At 40.9% G+C, this 16,440-nt stretch overlaps 1 protein-coding gene across 1 annotated transcript; it reads right to left on the bottom strand.

Moving 5' to 3' along the window:
• Window positions 1-1,667: 1,667 nt before the first annotated feature.
• Window positions 1,668-14,199, bottom strand: TMEM38B (transmembrane protein 38B). The gene is made up of 6 exons (XM_068177152.1): window positions 14,034-14,199; window positions 9,504-9,660; window positions 6,785-6,969; window positions 5,905-5,992; window positions 3,803-3,920; window positions 1,668-1,889 (listed from the first exon to the last, which is right to left on the bottom strand). The coding sequence occupies exons 1-6, from the start codon at window positions 14,137-14,139 to the stop codon at window positions 1,683-1,685; spliced, it is 861 nt and encodes a 286-aa protein (XP_068033253.1). The 5' UTR covers window positions 14,140-14,199; the 3' UTR covers window positions 1,668-1,682.
• Window positions 14,200-16,440: the final 2,241 nt, after the last annotated feature.

Here is a 16,440-nt window from a genome sequence, read left to right as displayed (position 1 = left end):
CCCCAGGATTCGAGGTGGCCTCAGCAGGGCCAGCACAGGGACAGTCCTGCCCTGCTCCTGCTGCCACCCCACGGCTGGCACAGCCCAGGGGCCATCGGCCTCTTGGCCACCTGGGCACCCTCAGTCAGGGGGCCCTCGATGCCTCATCCAGACCTTTGCTGAGGATGTTGAACAGGCACTGATCCCATGGGAGCCCCACTGGTGCCAGCCCAGCTGGATGTGCCTCCATGTCCCACCGCTCCCAGCCCTGCCCTCAGCCAGTTCTTCCCCCAGGGCACAGGGCCCTGTCCATGAGCAGCCACTTTCTCCAGGAGATGCTGTGGCAGAAGATGTCAAAGCTCTGTAAAGTCCAGGCAGACACATCCACAGCCTTTCCCTCAGCCCTGAGCAGGTCACCTTGTCACAGGAGGAGATCAGGTTGGTCAGGCAGGACTTGCCTCTCCTAAAGCCAAGCTGGCTGGGCCTGATGCCCTGGTTGTCTTGCTCCTGATGGCACTCAAGGTGACCTGCTCCATGGCCTCCTGGCACTGAGGGCAGGGGACAGGCCTGTAATTCCCTGGATCCTCCTTCTGACCATTCCTGTAAATGCGTGTCACATTTGCCAACCTCCAGTTAGCTGGGAACTCCCCAGTTTGCCTGGACTGCTGGTAAATGATTGTAAGTGGCTCAGTGAGCTCTCTGCCAGCTCCCTCAGCACCCTGGGTGGATCCCATCCCACCACTTGGGAGTGTCCAGGTTTTCTAGCAGCTCACTGACCATTCCCTCGTGGATTATGGGGGCAAAATTCTGCCCCATCCCTGTCTTGCAGCTCAGGGTGCTGACTAAACAAGGTAAATGTACTATCCATTCATGTATTCATTCACATGCATTCATTAGGAAATATTCTTCCTAATGAAGTTTGTCTTTGAAATTAAATAAGTGCATATGCTTGGAAAAAAAATGCAGGCAAAAAAATGAACCAGAAGATAACTACAAACCACTTGTAAAACACTAATGTGGCAAAAAACACCTACATCTCAAATGCTTGCAAATAAGAGTCCAAGTAAGCCAACAACAAAAATATTGATGTGTTTCTGCTTGCTAACTGTAAAGATTTTTTAAAGTGCCAGATAATGTACTCTCATTTTAAAACATTAAAAATATTTTGAAATACTTACTTTAAGAAATGAAGAAAATCTAGACCAATGCAATGTGAATTACAACAATAATTAAGTTACTTTTCTAGTTAAAGGCATTAAATCGGCACATTTTTTTGATTTTACACAGTGCAATGTGATTAAACCTTCCTTAATGACTTTCTTATTTGGGATGTGCTACAGTGAACACCTGACAGTACAAATCAGTGTTATCAAAATGACACATAAGAACTGGGGGATAGGAAGATGTGAAATAAGTGACACAGTAGGAAAAAAAAATGATTGTCACATTTTTGAAACTATCTTTTTAACATATAAGTATTTGAAGTTATCATAAGTACAAAAATTAGTAAACTTTTAACCACTATAAAATTTCATAGTTTTAACTCACAAATCCAACGTGTGCATTTACACATAGCTTACACAACACATTCCAAAAAGGCAAACCACAACACAGCCCTGTTCTCATTTCCTTAGAGAAACTTCTCAGCCAGCCTAATCTGGAAGACACACATCTTCATGACCACCACAAGGATTTCAAGTCACTTATTCTGTTTTTTTTGCTTGTTTTTTCTTAGCACCCTCATGGTGCTGCTCAGAAGGATGGTCACAGACTGAAGAGCCGTTGGAAGATGTGGCACTTTCACCCTTCACTTTGGAAGGTGTCTTTCGTGAGGCAAAAAATATTTGGCCCACTGCAGCCTCAAAGGGAGCAAGTGGAGAAGTTGCACATCTTGTCAACATCATTTTTACCTATGAAGAACAAGGATCAAGTTACAATAAAAGTTGTGATGGCTTCACAGGTAAACAAGTTCAAAGCTGAAGGGGTGTATGGCATTTTTAACTTTCTACACAAGGATGAGGCTGTGCCATCACTAACAGAAGTCTGCTTGTTTTAGCTGAAATTGGTCAAAGAATGCTTTTCTTTCTGACCAACACTCTTCAAACAGCTACAAACGGGATCTACAGGGAGGCCGGAGAGGGATTTTTCCTCAGGAACTGTAGCAATAGGATGTGGTAAGCACAATAGGACAAGGGAGAATGGGTACAGAATGAAAGGGGAGAAATTTAAGCTGGATTCTAGGAAAAAATTTTTTACTGTGAGGATGGTGAGATACAGGTTGTCCTGAGATGTTGCTGATACCCCAACCCTGGTAATGTTCAAGACCAGGCTGGATAAAGCCTTGAAAAGCCGGGCCTAGTAGAAGGTGCCTCTGCCCCATGGTAGGGGGATGGAACTGGATGATCTTTGAGGCCCCTTCCAGCCCTTAGCATTGTATGACTCTATGTTTCTATGAGCTATACACAAACAATGTGCACAAAAAAACTCACGGTAAGATTAATCATCCTGAGAGTAAATCACATTTAATGCCATACATTTAAGGTGAAGACCAACTCTTATGTGCAAGTTTTGTGCCTTGTTCAAACTGAAAAGCTAGAGTGGCTTCCTTCCACTTAAAATGGAAAATGGAACGTGTAATTCCATTTTGAATGTGTAGATCCATAACCAGATGTTAATTAGAATTCCAGACAGCCATATTCATTCCATAAAGTTCAGAGATTTAGGTGGACACCCCTTAGGACTCATAACTTGGAATGAGGATTGAAAAACCTGGTTTTCAGATCTGGGTATTGGAGAAGTTTATACTGCAACAGTTTCTACAGCTTTCAGAGACATGACAAGTTTCTAGGAGACAAAGGACTATACCAGATACACTGTTGCTGTATTAGTTTGTTAGTTAGGTGGGCCGTTGAGTTCCTGACTGTCGGTACAACCATCAGTGTAAGGATTTAATTACTCCAGTGAAGCCAGACAGCCAGCTTCTGTGGACACCTGCAATTTATCACTTCCAGAATAGCATTCCTTTCCTTCTTCATTCTCAGCATCCACAGTTCAACAATGCCTTTATCATTTCAGATGGAAAATCAAGGACATAAGCTTCAAGCCTTGGCTCCCTAAAGTAACCTCTGCAGAACTAAACTTGTCAGCCCCTTCACAGAAAGGAGACTGGCAACCACATTTCCACACATTCCCTGGTCTGTTCAACACCAGCTCTGAAGCTCTTAAAAATTGCCAGATTATCTGCTAACAGAGATTATAGAGTTTATATAGATTATGTAAGAGTTTTCTTATAAACTAGTAATCCCGAAGAAAGGCATCATCCTGGAAATGAACAAGACTGAGGGACTGAAGACTTTAATAGAGAAGTAGTGTCTATTTTATTACAAAACAGTTACAGCTTTTTCAAGGTAGTTTTGGTATGCCTTCCCTTCCCATCCAAACACTAATTTTGTGAATGTTTTTAAATGAGAATCCAGCTGGTTTGTTTTACAGACCAACTGGTGACTGCATAGGTTCACACAAAAGACAGAACAGGAGAGTTTCTTTCTACAAGAATAAGGCTTTTTTTGATACGAGCCTGGAATATCAAATACTGAGTGCCAAAATTCCTGATTTTTTTTTTTCTTTTCCTCTCTGTCTCCTGCATACATTGAACATAATCAGTAACACAACAGGTCTTCCATTCTCTTGTATAAAGCTCTTGTATAGAACTCTAAGCACATGACTTCAGCAGGAGCTGGCCTTCCCACCAAGCAGCATGCATTTTAACAATTAAATAAAATATTTTCTGTTATTTGGTCACTAGCAACTTTCAAATTCTTACCTTGAAGACAACAAGAAAGATGGTGTATAAAAACACAAGGTTGTGTTTTGCTATTGGCAAGTACTGTCTGCGTTGCAGGGTGAAAAGAACTGCTCCTATTAAAGTAACCTTCACAGGGCTAGAAATCAAACAAAGAATGTTAATTTCTCTTCTCTGCTCTACAGTGGAAGCTGCTTGGAAAGCAATACATGTTCTTAGTGTGCAAAATAATTATTTCTGAATAGAACTAATGAAAACTTGTGGTAACGGTGGTTAAGATCCAAAATCCAGCTATAACTACATTAATATTTTCACTTTATATACTATTACTATGCTTTCTGTCCATAAATCATCAAGTCCAGCACTACTTCCCACACCCAGCAAACTCCTGTTTGAGAAATACTCCTCAAATCAATGCTTCTATTCAGACTTCATATGTCAGCTTGATTCTCTTCTTCCTCTCCCAATGTATCTTATTGAAGAGTTAAATTACAGAGCTCACACTACTTGGATGAGACATAAAAACAGGTTCCTATACTATACTCCAGGAGTTAGTTACTCCAAGAAGTTGCTTAAGGTGTTGAAGAGTAACACAGTCCAAGTCTTGGTCCACTGTAACACTTCTGGGGCTGTATCAGCTTAGACTTGACTGGAGCCAGGCCTGTATTGCCAGGTTTTGCCAACACAGCTGTGCTGACCTGAGACGTGTGAAGATTTCCGACCTATTTCCAGTTTACAGCAATATTTGTTGTGGTACTAAATCCTTTCCTAGGTATGCAGCCAGAAAGCAAGAGGTCTTTGGTCAGTTATCCAGAATTCTGTGCATTTCTTAATCTGCATGTGACATGTACAGGTGACATTCCTGTTATCACAGAGCATCTATTGTGGATCTGTTCTTCACTGTCTTTTCAGTACCAAAAATCTACATCAAATTCCTACTCAAGAAGCACAAAAAACAACCCTGTGTACACAGGCATCTCATCCATTTGCAAGACGTTTGATGCTTTTAACTCTGTCACTTAGTTCAATTTAATGCTCTTAAGACTTATTCATAAATAAAATTTTTAAAATCTTTTTTGAGTTACTTTGAGCCATACCCACAGTGGAGAAGGAGAATATATGCAAGTGATGCCTATCAGTAAGCATTGTTCTGGTGTTGCACCTGTAAAAGACAGTTTTACTTGTGTCCACAGTGCTATTTTTGACAGTCACCTTTTTTCTGGAAGTTTACTTTCAAGATTGTCTTTTAAGCACTGACAAGAGAAAGAGAAATTCTAAATACTTAGAATTTCAGAAAAAGCCAACAACTAACACAATCCACAAAAAGTTGAAATATTGTCAAAGAGAAGGCTACAAATATCTTGCCTGTTATTCTGTGTCTAGGAGTGGCTGCTGAAAAGCAAGATAGCTTTTTAAAAAAATAAAATTATTATTTTTAAAGACCTGACTGTAACCTGGGAAAGATCAAAAGAATTTTCGGAAATTATCACAGTGACCTTATCTTGGCTTACAATAATAGCTTGTGGCTTTCCAGCCTGCTTCAATTCTCATTTTACAGAGAAAAACAGGAGGCATGTAATATTCCTCATTCTTTGCTTCTGCAAGAGAAGTAACTTCTCCCATCTTGCAGGTCATTTCTGCCACACTGAATAACCAATTTGTACCTTCTCAAATAATTGATGTCTTTGAAGGAAAATAACACTGGCAGCAAAAGTAAGGGTGGCAATGTTCAAAGGAAGCCATCTTAGAGATGCTCAGAATATACACCAAAATTCACTTGTGTATTTCTAGTACCACTGTACTTTCATTTTGGATAGAAGACCATGTCTATGTATGACAAACTGAGCCAATACAGTTTTCTAGCAACTCTCCTCTAGGTCTTTACTACTTTCTTACAAGTTTTGTTGACTTCCCATTTGCAGCTCTTGGGCTGTGAACACTAAATGATTAAAACATCTTCTAGAAGTCTCAAAAATCATTGTCCCATCTTTCAAAGGATACACACTAAAACAGAGTACAAATATGTCCTATTTTTTTTTCCTTCAGCCACTGAAAGTAAGCATCCACACAAGAAGCCAGCAAAACAGCAGCTAACTTGTTGCAGTTTTTAAAAAAAAACTTACTAGGACATCTGCAGGAGCTCATTGGTTTCAGGTTTCCACACTCCTCTCACCAGCTGCTCAAAGTTGGAAATTAAGCCACCACCAGCACCTGAAATTGAAGAGATTCATGGCAAGTTTCCACTGACTGCTACCACTACTATGCCATTGCTCCCAGAGAAACTGATGACACCGGGTGCTAAATGTGGCACCAAAGCCCACACTTAAAAAGACTTAATCCAACTTTTCATGCAAACAAGACTCAAAGGACAGCCATGAAACCTCAGAGGTTGAGATACTCAGGTCTGCCTGTAAGTGACAGCATCTGAACTGATGCAATCATCACAGTCACACGTGTTGCTTTCCACAGCAGCACAGAATCCAGCAGAAACAAGACCTGCACAACTACTTTCTGAAGTGACCCTGATGGTGTGGCTGCAAATACAGCTGTCAGGAAGGGGGCTTCCATAATTCCAAATGGCAGGCAGGCAACAAGGGTCATCCCCATGTTTAAAACCAAGTAATGGTTACAACCCAAAAACCTCAGATACCCAGTTGTCTTCTTCAGCCTTATTCAAGGACACAGCTCTGAGGCAATAATGCTGTTGGAAAGTTCAGCAACAGCTACACAGAAGATTTACTTCTTTATTGTCATCAACTGCCCATCCTGCAGGCTCTCATAAGACCTTCTGAAGGGAACTCCCCTCAAAGTCCTTCAATGTCACCCTTAATTCAGGCAGAAAATCTGCAGCACAGGGTTTTTCCTTCAGGGGACATCAGACTGCATCAGGACTACCACACCCAGCACAGCAAGGATGGTGCTACAGTTCTGCTGAGAGGCTAGACATTTAAACACCACCCCAAAAAACCCCAAACCCTCAGAACAAGATGCTGTGCATGTTACCTCTGGCCCAGCCCACAGCCACCGTGATAAGACAGGCATCTTTGTAGACAGCGTCTGCATGTGCAATGCCATCTGTGATCTTCCAAGTCCTTGTCACTTCTTTCATTCCTGCCACCAGAAGACGAAGAGGCAGAAAGGAAAAGCAGCGGCAGAATATGTCTCCTGGGCAGTAAAACACTAGATACCTGAAAATCATCAGAAAAAAAACATTAGCCACACTTTTACTAAGGAGTTATCTTTTCATAATCTTTAAAGATATTTTTGGAATATGACTAGCAATGCCTGATATACTACTGACAACTCAAAGCCTCATGGTACACATCTTGGAACAAATTTGAAAAGCTTCTGAGCACACCTGAGCTTTTGCACCAAACCCAAACACTACTGCCTCATTGTCCCAGAGAAGAGTCTGCTGAAGTCTATGTGAAACAGCTTTACAACTTTCCAATTGTTCTACACCTTATATATCACATTTTTATAATTCAAGTCATTAAAGTGGTATCTGATTGACTTTGTGTGGTTTGAGTTTATCTTGTGAGGTGTTTTTTTGTTTAGTTCGGTGTAGGGGGGTTGTTTTGTTTTGGTTTTTTGTTAGGGATTTTTTAAAAATAGGATTACAACAGAGTGGTAAATTAAATGCTGACTCTGTGCTTCCAGACTCTAGGTACCTAGAATTACATAACTTCAGCAAGAATGCCTTCACTAGTTAATGTCATACTAGATGAAATGCATCTGGCTATTTTTAAACACATTTAACATCTTAGTACTCACCAATTCTAGCTTTTCCAGCTTGCCAATTACAAGCACATTTCTTTATTCAAAGCATTGAAAGAACACTACACAAAATATCTTTGATCAATTTGCTTTTCAAATGAAGTAAAGATGGCTAACAGTTAAATCCTAAGTGACAGTAAATTTTAAAAGATTAGATTATGTAGTGTTTTATTTTATGTCTTCAATTATAAATAAAATTCAGTTCTTACTGACACATTCACAAAAACCCAATCAAGATTAAGTATCTTGATTAAGTTATCTTAAGTAGATTATTTCAGCACAGGAGTAAGAGTAGTAATTGCATAACAGCAGAGAAAGTGTTTAAAAAGAAGGATCAATTCTGTTTTCTTAAAAAAAAAAAAAAAAGACACTGTCCCTTGCTTCAAGGTTTTTGATCTCAATCCTGTTTACCAAGAATTTCTGAGGCCCTTCCCTTTATCCCTTATTGTAAAGTCAGATGCCTCTGTATGCAACCAGGCTTCAGCTGATATGAAGCCAAAGACGTAGAGAGAGGATGTATTTTACAGGCTACTGCAAAAAGCCATTTAAGCCACCTACTCACAAGACAACTCACACCAGAATTCAGATCTGCAGAATGTAGGTTTAGGACCCTGAAGCACTGGTGAGAGGACTGAGGCTGGCACTGAAGGCCCATTCCTGCCTGTAATCTCTGCTAACAGTAGATGCCGCTGTCCTACAGAGTATTTAGGAGCATTCCTCAAGTCCAGCACGACTCCACTCACTTTCCAGTTCCAAGTGCGGCTTGGGGAATTTAATTTTGCATGATCTGGGACCAGGAATTAAGGTCATTACACTCAGGAAGAGGAAACTTTGTAAAGCTGGAAGCTTAAAACGTTTCGTAACGTTCACAGCTCCTCACTAAAACCTTGTTTAATTTGTGCACAGCAAATCACATTTGACCACAGTGAGTGAAACAGAAATCCTGTTCTCTTCAAGTGTACTCCTAGCTCGTGTCTGCCCACAACAGACTAAAACAACCACAGGCAGGTTCTGTAAGCTCTGTTAATAATTCACTAATAATACATCTTATTAATTTCACCAAATTAAATGCATCATCTTCTACTGCAACACAAAGACCATAAAACTAATACATATACCCAGACAGATAGAAACGCTTTCATTTTAAAGGATTTGCAATTGTAAAACTTATGGGGCAAGTTGAACTAAAGGATTTTAAGCAGGCCAGACTATCTAAATACAGTGATTGATATTTCTAAATTCAAAATCCCACTGCTGCTCATAATTTTTGTTAAGTTTGAAGTTTTCTTCAAAGATCGCTTTCTGGAACAAACAAACTCCACTGGAAGGCCACATTTATATGAAAACAACTCCAGAATTTTTTTTTTAACTCCAAAGCAGGCTAAATTGCTTAATACTTGATTCAACCATACAATTGAGCTAGCTACTGTCTTCCACCATGACACCCACCCATCTGAGAAGGAATGAAATACAGAAAAAAAAATGTGTCTGGTAGTAGGAACTGGAGGAAAGATGTGTCTTGGAAACTCAGTTACAGGAAAATCCAAAATTTTTACATCATCCAGGTTCTGGTCTTCAAAGCTACTTTTTAAAAATCTGAGTTCATTTATGACATACCTATGTTCAGTAAATCAGCAACTGAATAACTTTATTAAAAAGTAATGTTTGCAGCTGTTTGATCAGGAGTACTAAAAAAGCCAAAGATAAGCCTAATCTAGCAACAGAGCATTTTGTTATACAACAGGTTGTAAGAGTCACTCTCCATTCTCAGAGAATAGGATCATAGCTGCTGTGATGCTATGGATGAAAGGACAGCATCCAAATCCACAACACTTTTAAGTAAAAATTCTGATTTACATGGAACTTGGATGGCATAGTATCGGTTTACAGCACACAACTTCCTTAGAGCCAATACCACTCATCTTACCCAACTGTGGCTGCTTACCAGACTGAGGATGCCAGGAGAATATTTATGGTCTTTGCCAGAAATGCCACTGGAGGTTCACCAAGCATCAACGAAGACAAAACTGAACCCCCAAAGCAATAAAGCATTGCACTAAACCAGCAGGCCAATGGACTTCGGACCGACACTTCCACAACTCCTGTGGAAAAAAGAAAAAAAATGCATAAACAGAAATGAAAACTGGAGAATAACATCATGTTTTAAAGGTCAGTACTTTTCAATTTAGTTCCTTCGAGTAATGAAAAATCTTCCAGCAACCGGCAAGCTCTCACAGGAAAATTCTTCAGAAATACAAACCTCAGGGTACGGTGACTTTAACTTACACTCCTAAACAGAAGTGAAAGGCTGACAAAGTGTCCTCTGAATATATTTTGTGCATTAGTGTGTTATATCTGTGTACCAAGAGGAAAAAGGTTTCAGAGCATGGCAGTGAGGCCTTGTTAACAGCCTGACACAGGGACACACTTGCTTTCAAATATGTATTAAAAACACCTAAGTGGCTAATCTAAACAGGATTGCTGACATTTGAAGGGTTATTCAAGGAATTCCATTTCTGCTTTTGAGTGTTCCAAGAATTCAAGGTAACTGTTTTCCCTTCTTTTCTCATAATATTCTGCTGTGATTGCTGGCCAAAATGAAAATGGCAAATTATCAAATCATTTTCACCTGCACTCTTGAAGAGAAGAAAAGAGGTTACCTTGAACTATAATAATAAATGTAAATTTCACTCATTATTAAAAGATGGTTTGTTTCATCATCTTCAAAATGAACTAGCATTTTAAAATACAAATTAACTATGCCAAAAAGAGTACTTAATATTAAAAGATTATACTGGAGGTAATGGGAAGTATTAACAATTTTCAGAGGAAAAAACATTTTACCAAAGCTAGAAAAATCCTCAAGTAGTTGTTTTGACTATTTTCTTCCACTTTAAAAGTTCAGTGTTTCCAAAGCTTCCCCTTTACACTGGTTCTGAGCTGTATGCCTGAACGAGTTTAATTTTCCATAGTCCAAAGGCTGAAGTTCACAAAAGCAATACTGTCTGCCCCAAAATGAAATTTGACATCTGTTCCCAAATGAGAGTAGAAGCTTTGGTTTATCAGGCATTTCTGTGGGAAAAGAAGTTTCTTACCCAAAATGAGAAGCTCAAACATTTAAAAAAGCATACAACACTCTTACTACAATTCATTAAATGTATTAACAAGACTGTTCCAGTTTTAGTGTTGGCACCGATATCAAGTACTGCAGAACTACCTAAATGCCCATGTAATAGTCAATTTATAAAAATGAGCACTCCTAAGCATTACAGAATACCTGAATATAAAATAACATCTATTTTTAACTATTTTGCAATTTATTTTTCAAACTGCAGCACCTAGTGCTTCAAGTTAAGACACTTGCAAATTATTAATGGCTTGGGTTTACTACTTTTGGTGTAGTTTAAAATTAGGTCTCTGTTCTCTCTTCAGATCCATTCTCCTGCTTTCCAACAATCACCAGCTTCTCCACACTGCCTTTTCCCCACAACTAGCAGCAAGTGGTTTTCAGTTTTGAGGGCACATCCGGATTGCCCTCTACCAGTAAGCTCCACAACTATGCAGGTAAATTTCTTCATTTTACAAGTAAAAGGTCAAGAAACTGGAACCTATTTTACACTTCAAGGTTTTTTGTTGGTCAGCACTAGAAATGGCTCAAATGCCAGTTTTTAACAATTCATACCTGCTTTCTAACAAGGAATATACCCAATACAGAAGGCAATCAGGAAAAAAACTAACTTAAAGATCATTTTTAGATGATCTTTAGATACTAATTAAAAGATTATCTTAGCATTGCTACCTAAATTATAACTAGGATGTAGCCTTTCAGAAAACAAATTCAGTTTTAAGTAGGTCACATGTTTTTATACAAAGTGGTCATTTATATTTGTCCTCTGATGCATCCTCTAAAATTAATGAGGCATCACACAACCACACAATGGTGGATCTGCCAGAAGGCCACTAGCCCTGCAGATGTACCCTTCAGAAAGTTAAGGAAAGGTTTCAAAACACAAGGACTAATTTTGAATATAGTTTTAAGAATTGTTCCTGAACAATAGTTATATTAAAAACAAACAAATAAAACCAAGGGAAAAAAAAACTGAAAAAGTCCAAACAAAACAAAAAGGCAAAACAAATACAAAAATACACAAACAAACAAAACAAAACAAACCCTTACCAACTAACTATTTCTGTCAATGGGATTATATGTGCTTTGAACTTTTCTGCATGTTCCAAATAGGCAATAATGCATACTACACACACATCTATTGAGCACACCAGGAGGATTTGTACCTACTTTGTCTAGTACCCCATTCAACCATATTCAGTATCATTAGCTAAGATAAAGGATTTATAGAGTCAGACTTAACAGAGCAAAACTACACTGAAGAAATTATTTCTCTTCAAATCACCTGAAACACATCACAGAAAAATGTCAGGAACAAACCAAATATGACACATCCTCAACCATCAACACCTTTTGCTGTCCCTCCATCCCAAAAAAAGAAAATTGCCAGTTCTACAACTGGCTGGAGTTACAAGCAAGCAACTCCCAAGCCATCCTAAAAGCACTAATCAAGAACTCTTCTTTTAAAACACGCAGAAAGCAACAAGTTGTTTGTCACTGCAGTAGTTTGCCAGTCACTAGTGAGCAAGAAAGCCTGGCTAGGAGGATTGGAAAAGTCTCAGTTAGTGTGCACCCATCCACAATCCAAATGCCCACACTGAATTTGATTTTAAGCAGTGGGGGTGGGTTGGTATTTTAATGAGACAGTAATCTGGGGTAAAATAAATGCGGCTGTAACTTGACCACATACTTCTTACATCACCAGGCACTCAAGGCTATCCCGTTATTTCCCCATCAAATATAGCTACTGTTGTAAGTTTCCGAAAAGAACATAAAACCTAGACAGCATTAATCGACAATAATATATCCATAATGAGTATTCATAATAATGGCTATTTCAGTTATGATTTAATGCTCAGTTCAAACCACTTGAGAAGGGAGAAACAGGCTAGCAGGCAGTCACCTGGATTACAGTTATTAATTCCAAGTATTAGAAAATAGTCAGGAGTTCAGAACTACCAGCTATTAAGCTGAGAAGAAAAGAAAATCAGGAGCATGGATCTGACCAGACTTCTGATAGCAATTTTACTTTTCATAAGTGTTGTCTCACTAAAACTATGCTGATGTGAAGCAAAGAGGCCTCTCATCTTCATCTTTAGGTGTGCCCATTCCACAGGAAAGTTTAAAGGTATTGCATAATAACATCAGAAAGTCCCTTTCTAAATGGAACAGACACATTACACAATGCCACTGCCCAGCACCCATCAAAAATTTTAGCAGCATTAACAAAGTTTGGTGAAGATTCTAGAATACATAAGCACTTTATACCAGTCTTCACAGTCTGTTAAGTGCATTTCCTCAGCACACGGTCAAAATTCACCTTGGAACACTTAGGAAGGAACCAAAGAACAAGCTCTCACTAAATGAACAGTGCAGAGCCTTAGAAATCTGGGGCAAGCAGCAGCTCCCAAATTTGCACTATAATCCCGAAAGCCAGCTCAGTTTCCTACACAGTTATCACCTGGGATGCAGTTACTGTAAACATGTCTAAACCCACACCACAAGTAGCTTAATTCAAAACACTGAAACAAGGCCAGCGTCTACATTTGTGACAGAAAAAAAAAAAAACCAAAAAAAAAAAAAAAAAAAAAAAAAAAAAAAAAACACCAAAAAAAAAAAAAAAAGGCTTGGTGTTAACAGCCACAGGGTAAAAGATTTTCTGGAAGAGAGCAGGCAGAGACTGAAATGCCTTGATGTGCTCTCATGCAAAACCTCGTTAATGGTGGAAGTGGAATGCTTTGCTAAATTCACTTTACAATCTACAGGGTACAACTCTGACAAGCCACTGGCACAGGACCTATCCATGAGTCCTGAGCTGTTTCCTACAAGGCAGAAAGGCCTTAACACCCCGCTGCACAAACAGGGTGTGTGAAGGATGTAAAGTCTAGTATCTCTCCTCTCAGATGCAATTCTGGGCAGAGAGATATTGGCCTGTGTTACACACACCTACTCTGCATAAACCGAACTTCGAGGGACCCCAGCCCTCTCACTCCTGAGACTTCAAAACTGACACAAACAAATAACTGAATAAAAAACTAAAAGGTTTCCAACAAAACTCTTGGCCGATTTCGCCAGCGCCTCTTAAGTTCTGGAAAGCGAGAAAAGCTTAGCCAGGCGCGTTCTGTGGGCAGTGAGGCACCGCTCACGGGCAGACGGGCTAAAGCAGGCGGCAGACGATCCCGTCTGCACGACCATGGCGTAACCGGGACGGCGGCGCCCCTCGGGACTCCATCCGCACCCTGCCGGGGCTGGGCACCCCGCGGGACACACGGGGAGCAGGGCCGGGACAACACCGGGATTGGGATGGGGGTGTGGGGTGGGCGCCCCGTCCCGTCTCGCCCCGCTCACCCCGCTGCTCCTTCAGCGCCAGGACGGAGGCGACATAATGCGCCAGGTCGAAGAAAGGGAACATGCGGAGGCGGGAGAAGCTCAGAGGCACCTGCCACAGCTCCATAGCCAGGCACGGAGCTGCCGGAGCTGCTGTCCGGGACGGGAGAAGCTGGAGAGCCCTCAGGACGCGGCTTGGCCGCTCCCGGCCGCCGTCAGCGCGGGGCGGAGCGGAGCGCCTTACGGAGCAGTCCCTCCCTCAGCCCCGCGGCTCGGCGCTGCGGGTGCCTGCCCTGCCGTTTGTTTGCCTTTTTTTGGTCAAAGTGGTGATAGTCCTGCTCTCCGTCCAGTTTGGGATCGGTTGTGGCCTCACTCAGAGCCACTCCTGCGTTTGTGGTGCTGGCCTGCGCGCCTCGTGCACAGGTCACTACACTTACCCTGATACATTATTTTTTATTGTTTTCTCTCCTGTTGAATATTTCTGAAGCTCATCGAGAATACTTAGCATTACCAGCGTGTACGGTCGGTTCCACATTTGGTCTTTCCCAGGTTGATGCCGTCTATTCGTCAGTTACTGGGGGTATTAATGTACACCAGATGCTGCCAGCGCTCAGAAGAAACTCTTTAATGCATCTTTACATTCATTTTGATAGTGAAGGCTAACTTTGCCTCCCTAAAGATCTATATCCAGTGTTGCACCAATCCCACAGTATTTTCAGCAAAGCTAGTTTGCTCGTGAACTGCCCAAGGGAAACTATTTTCAAAGATCCGCTAACTCCAAGATACATGACGTGTGCTTTTTCTTTGTTCACCAGACTGGGAGGATCTGAAGGAAATTCATGTAATGAGGATGGTTGGGGTTGGAGGGGACCTTAAAGTCACTCATGGGCAGGGATACCTTCCACAATCCCAGGTTTCTCCAAGCCCCGTCCTGCCTGACCTTGGACTCTTCATAGGGATGGGGCAGCCACAGCTTCACTGGGCACCCTGTTCCAGGGTCTGACCACCCTCACAGGGAAGAATTTCTTCGTTATATCTAATCTAGATCTATTCTCTTTCAGTATGAAGCCATTCCCCACCTTGTCTTCTCACTGCATGCCCTTGTAAATAGAGTCTCCATCTTTCTGACAGGCTCCTTTCAGTTTACTAGTTTGTGAATTTTTGGCTGGTTTTCCCTACTAAATTTTCCCTGAATTGTTTCTGTCTTTTCTATTCAACTTCCACATGCTGGTGAAAAGAACTCTTAAAGGCTCCAAGTTTTGCATGCTGTATGGTGAAGTTCAACAATGTAGTCCAAAGATGTGCAACTTTCACAGGTGCTCTTGAACTTGTTCTTTGCCTACCAAGAACTAATTTCAGGAAATAACAGATTGCAGAATCATTTTGAGGAAAAGGTTTGTGCCAGTCAACATAGCAAACACTTGAACTTTTCCCAGAATAATTTCAGCTCACTATGAATAGCAAGCTATTATTTTCATTGATTTGCCTTTTATCAGTACCATATTCACAGAATAAGTTCCTATTCTCAGTGTCTCTTCCTTTCTGTGCATCCAGTGACTCATTTGCTCCCTGATAATTGACCCATGTGCGTGCACCTCGTTTCTATTTCCCGGCCATTTCCATCTTCATTTCACCTACATGAAGAGATCCTGATGTAGTCAAAGAGATCTCTTACTACCCTTGTCATTAACAAATCTAATTCTTATTTCCTGTTGTGCTTTCGTGCAGACACAGAAACCAGAGTTTGTTTTTCTAGAGTTTTTCAAGAGCAGAATATCGACTTGCCCCAGTTTATAGGTAATGAGACATAATACATTAGTAGGCTGCATTCTGTAGCAGAAATCAGCTCAGCATCATTTTGTTTCCCCCTGAGCAGGGCTCTGCGTCTCTGCAGCTGCAGCCACGGAGCTACTGACGGGATTTAAAACTATGTAGTCTTTTTCACTCCTTGCAGTACTGGTTTATCCCCACCGAGTGGCATCCGTCTCATTGCTCGGCAGTGAAAACTACTCAGGCTATCTATCAGTAATTGATCATAGAAGGAGAGAGAGGCAAATTAAAATGGCAGTGATCACAAGGAACCTACAGTGACACAAAAAAATAGTCACAGTTTGGGCCAGCAACATCTGCACTGCAGCCATCACTGTGCCTGCAACTTGTGTAGAGGTACCCAAATTCTTTAACATGCCAGCAGTGATACCTCTACTGGTGCTATTTTGCAGCATATCAGCAATACCTGCCTGAACTTTCAATTTTTAGTCAGGTCCTCAAATACATAATACTGCACTGTCACTGCACTTGAAGTGTTGCTCTCCAAAGCAGAGTTATGCTGGTTTGGGCTTGGGTAAAGTAAATTTCCTTCTCTGAGGCTGGTGTGGGGCTGTGTTTTGGAGTTGTGCTGAGCTCAGGGGTGATGATACAGAGATGT

The sequence above is a fragment of the Anomalospiza imberbis genome, chromosome Z, assembly GCF_031753505.1.
Source record: "Anomalospiza imberbis isolate Cuckoo-Finch-1a 21T00152 chromosome Z, ASM3175350v1, whole genome shotgun sequence".
NCBI lineage: Eukaryota > Metazoa > Chordata > Aves > Passeriformes > Viduidae > Anomalospiza > Anomalospiza imberbis.
The sequence above is the reverse complement of the archived record's forward strand: the minus strand, read 5'-3'. Positions and strand labels throughout refer to the sequence as shown.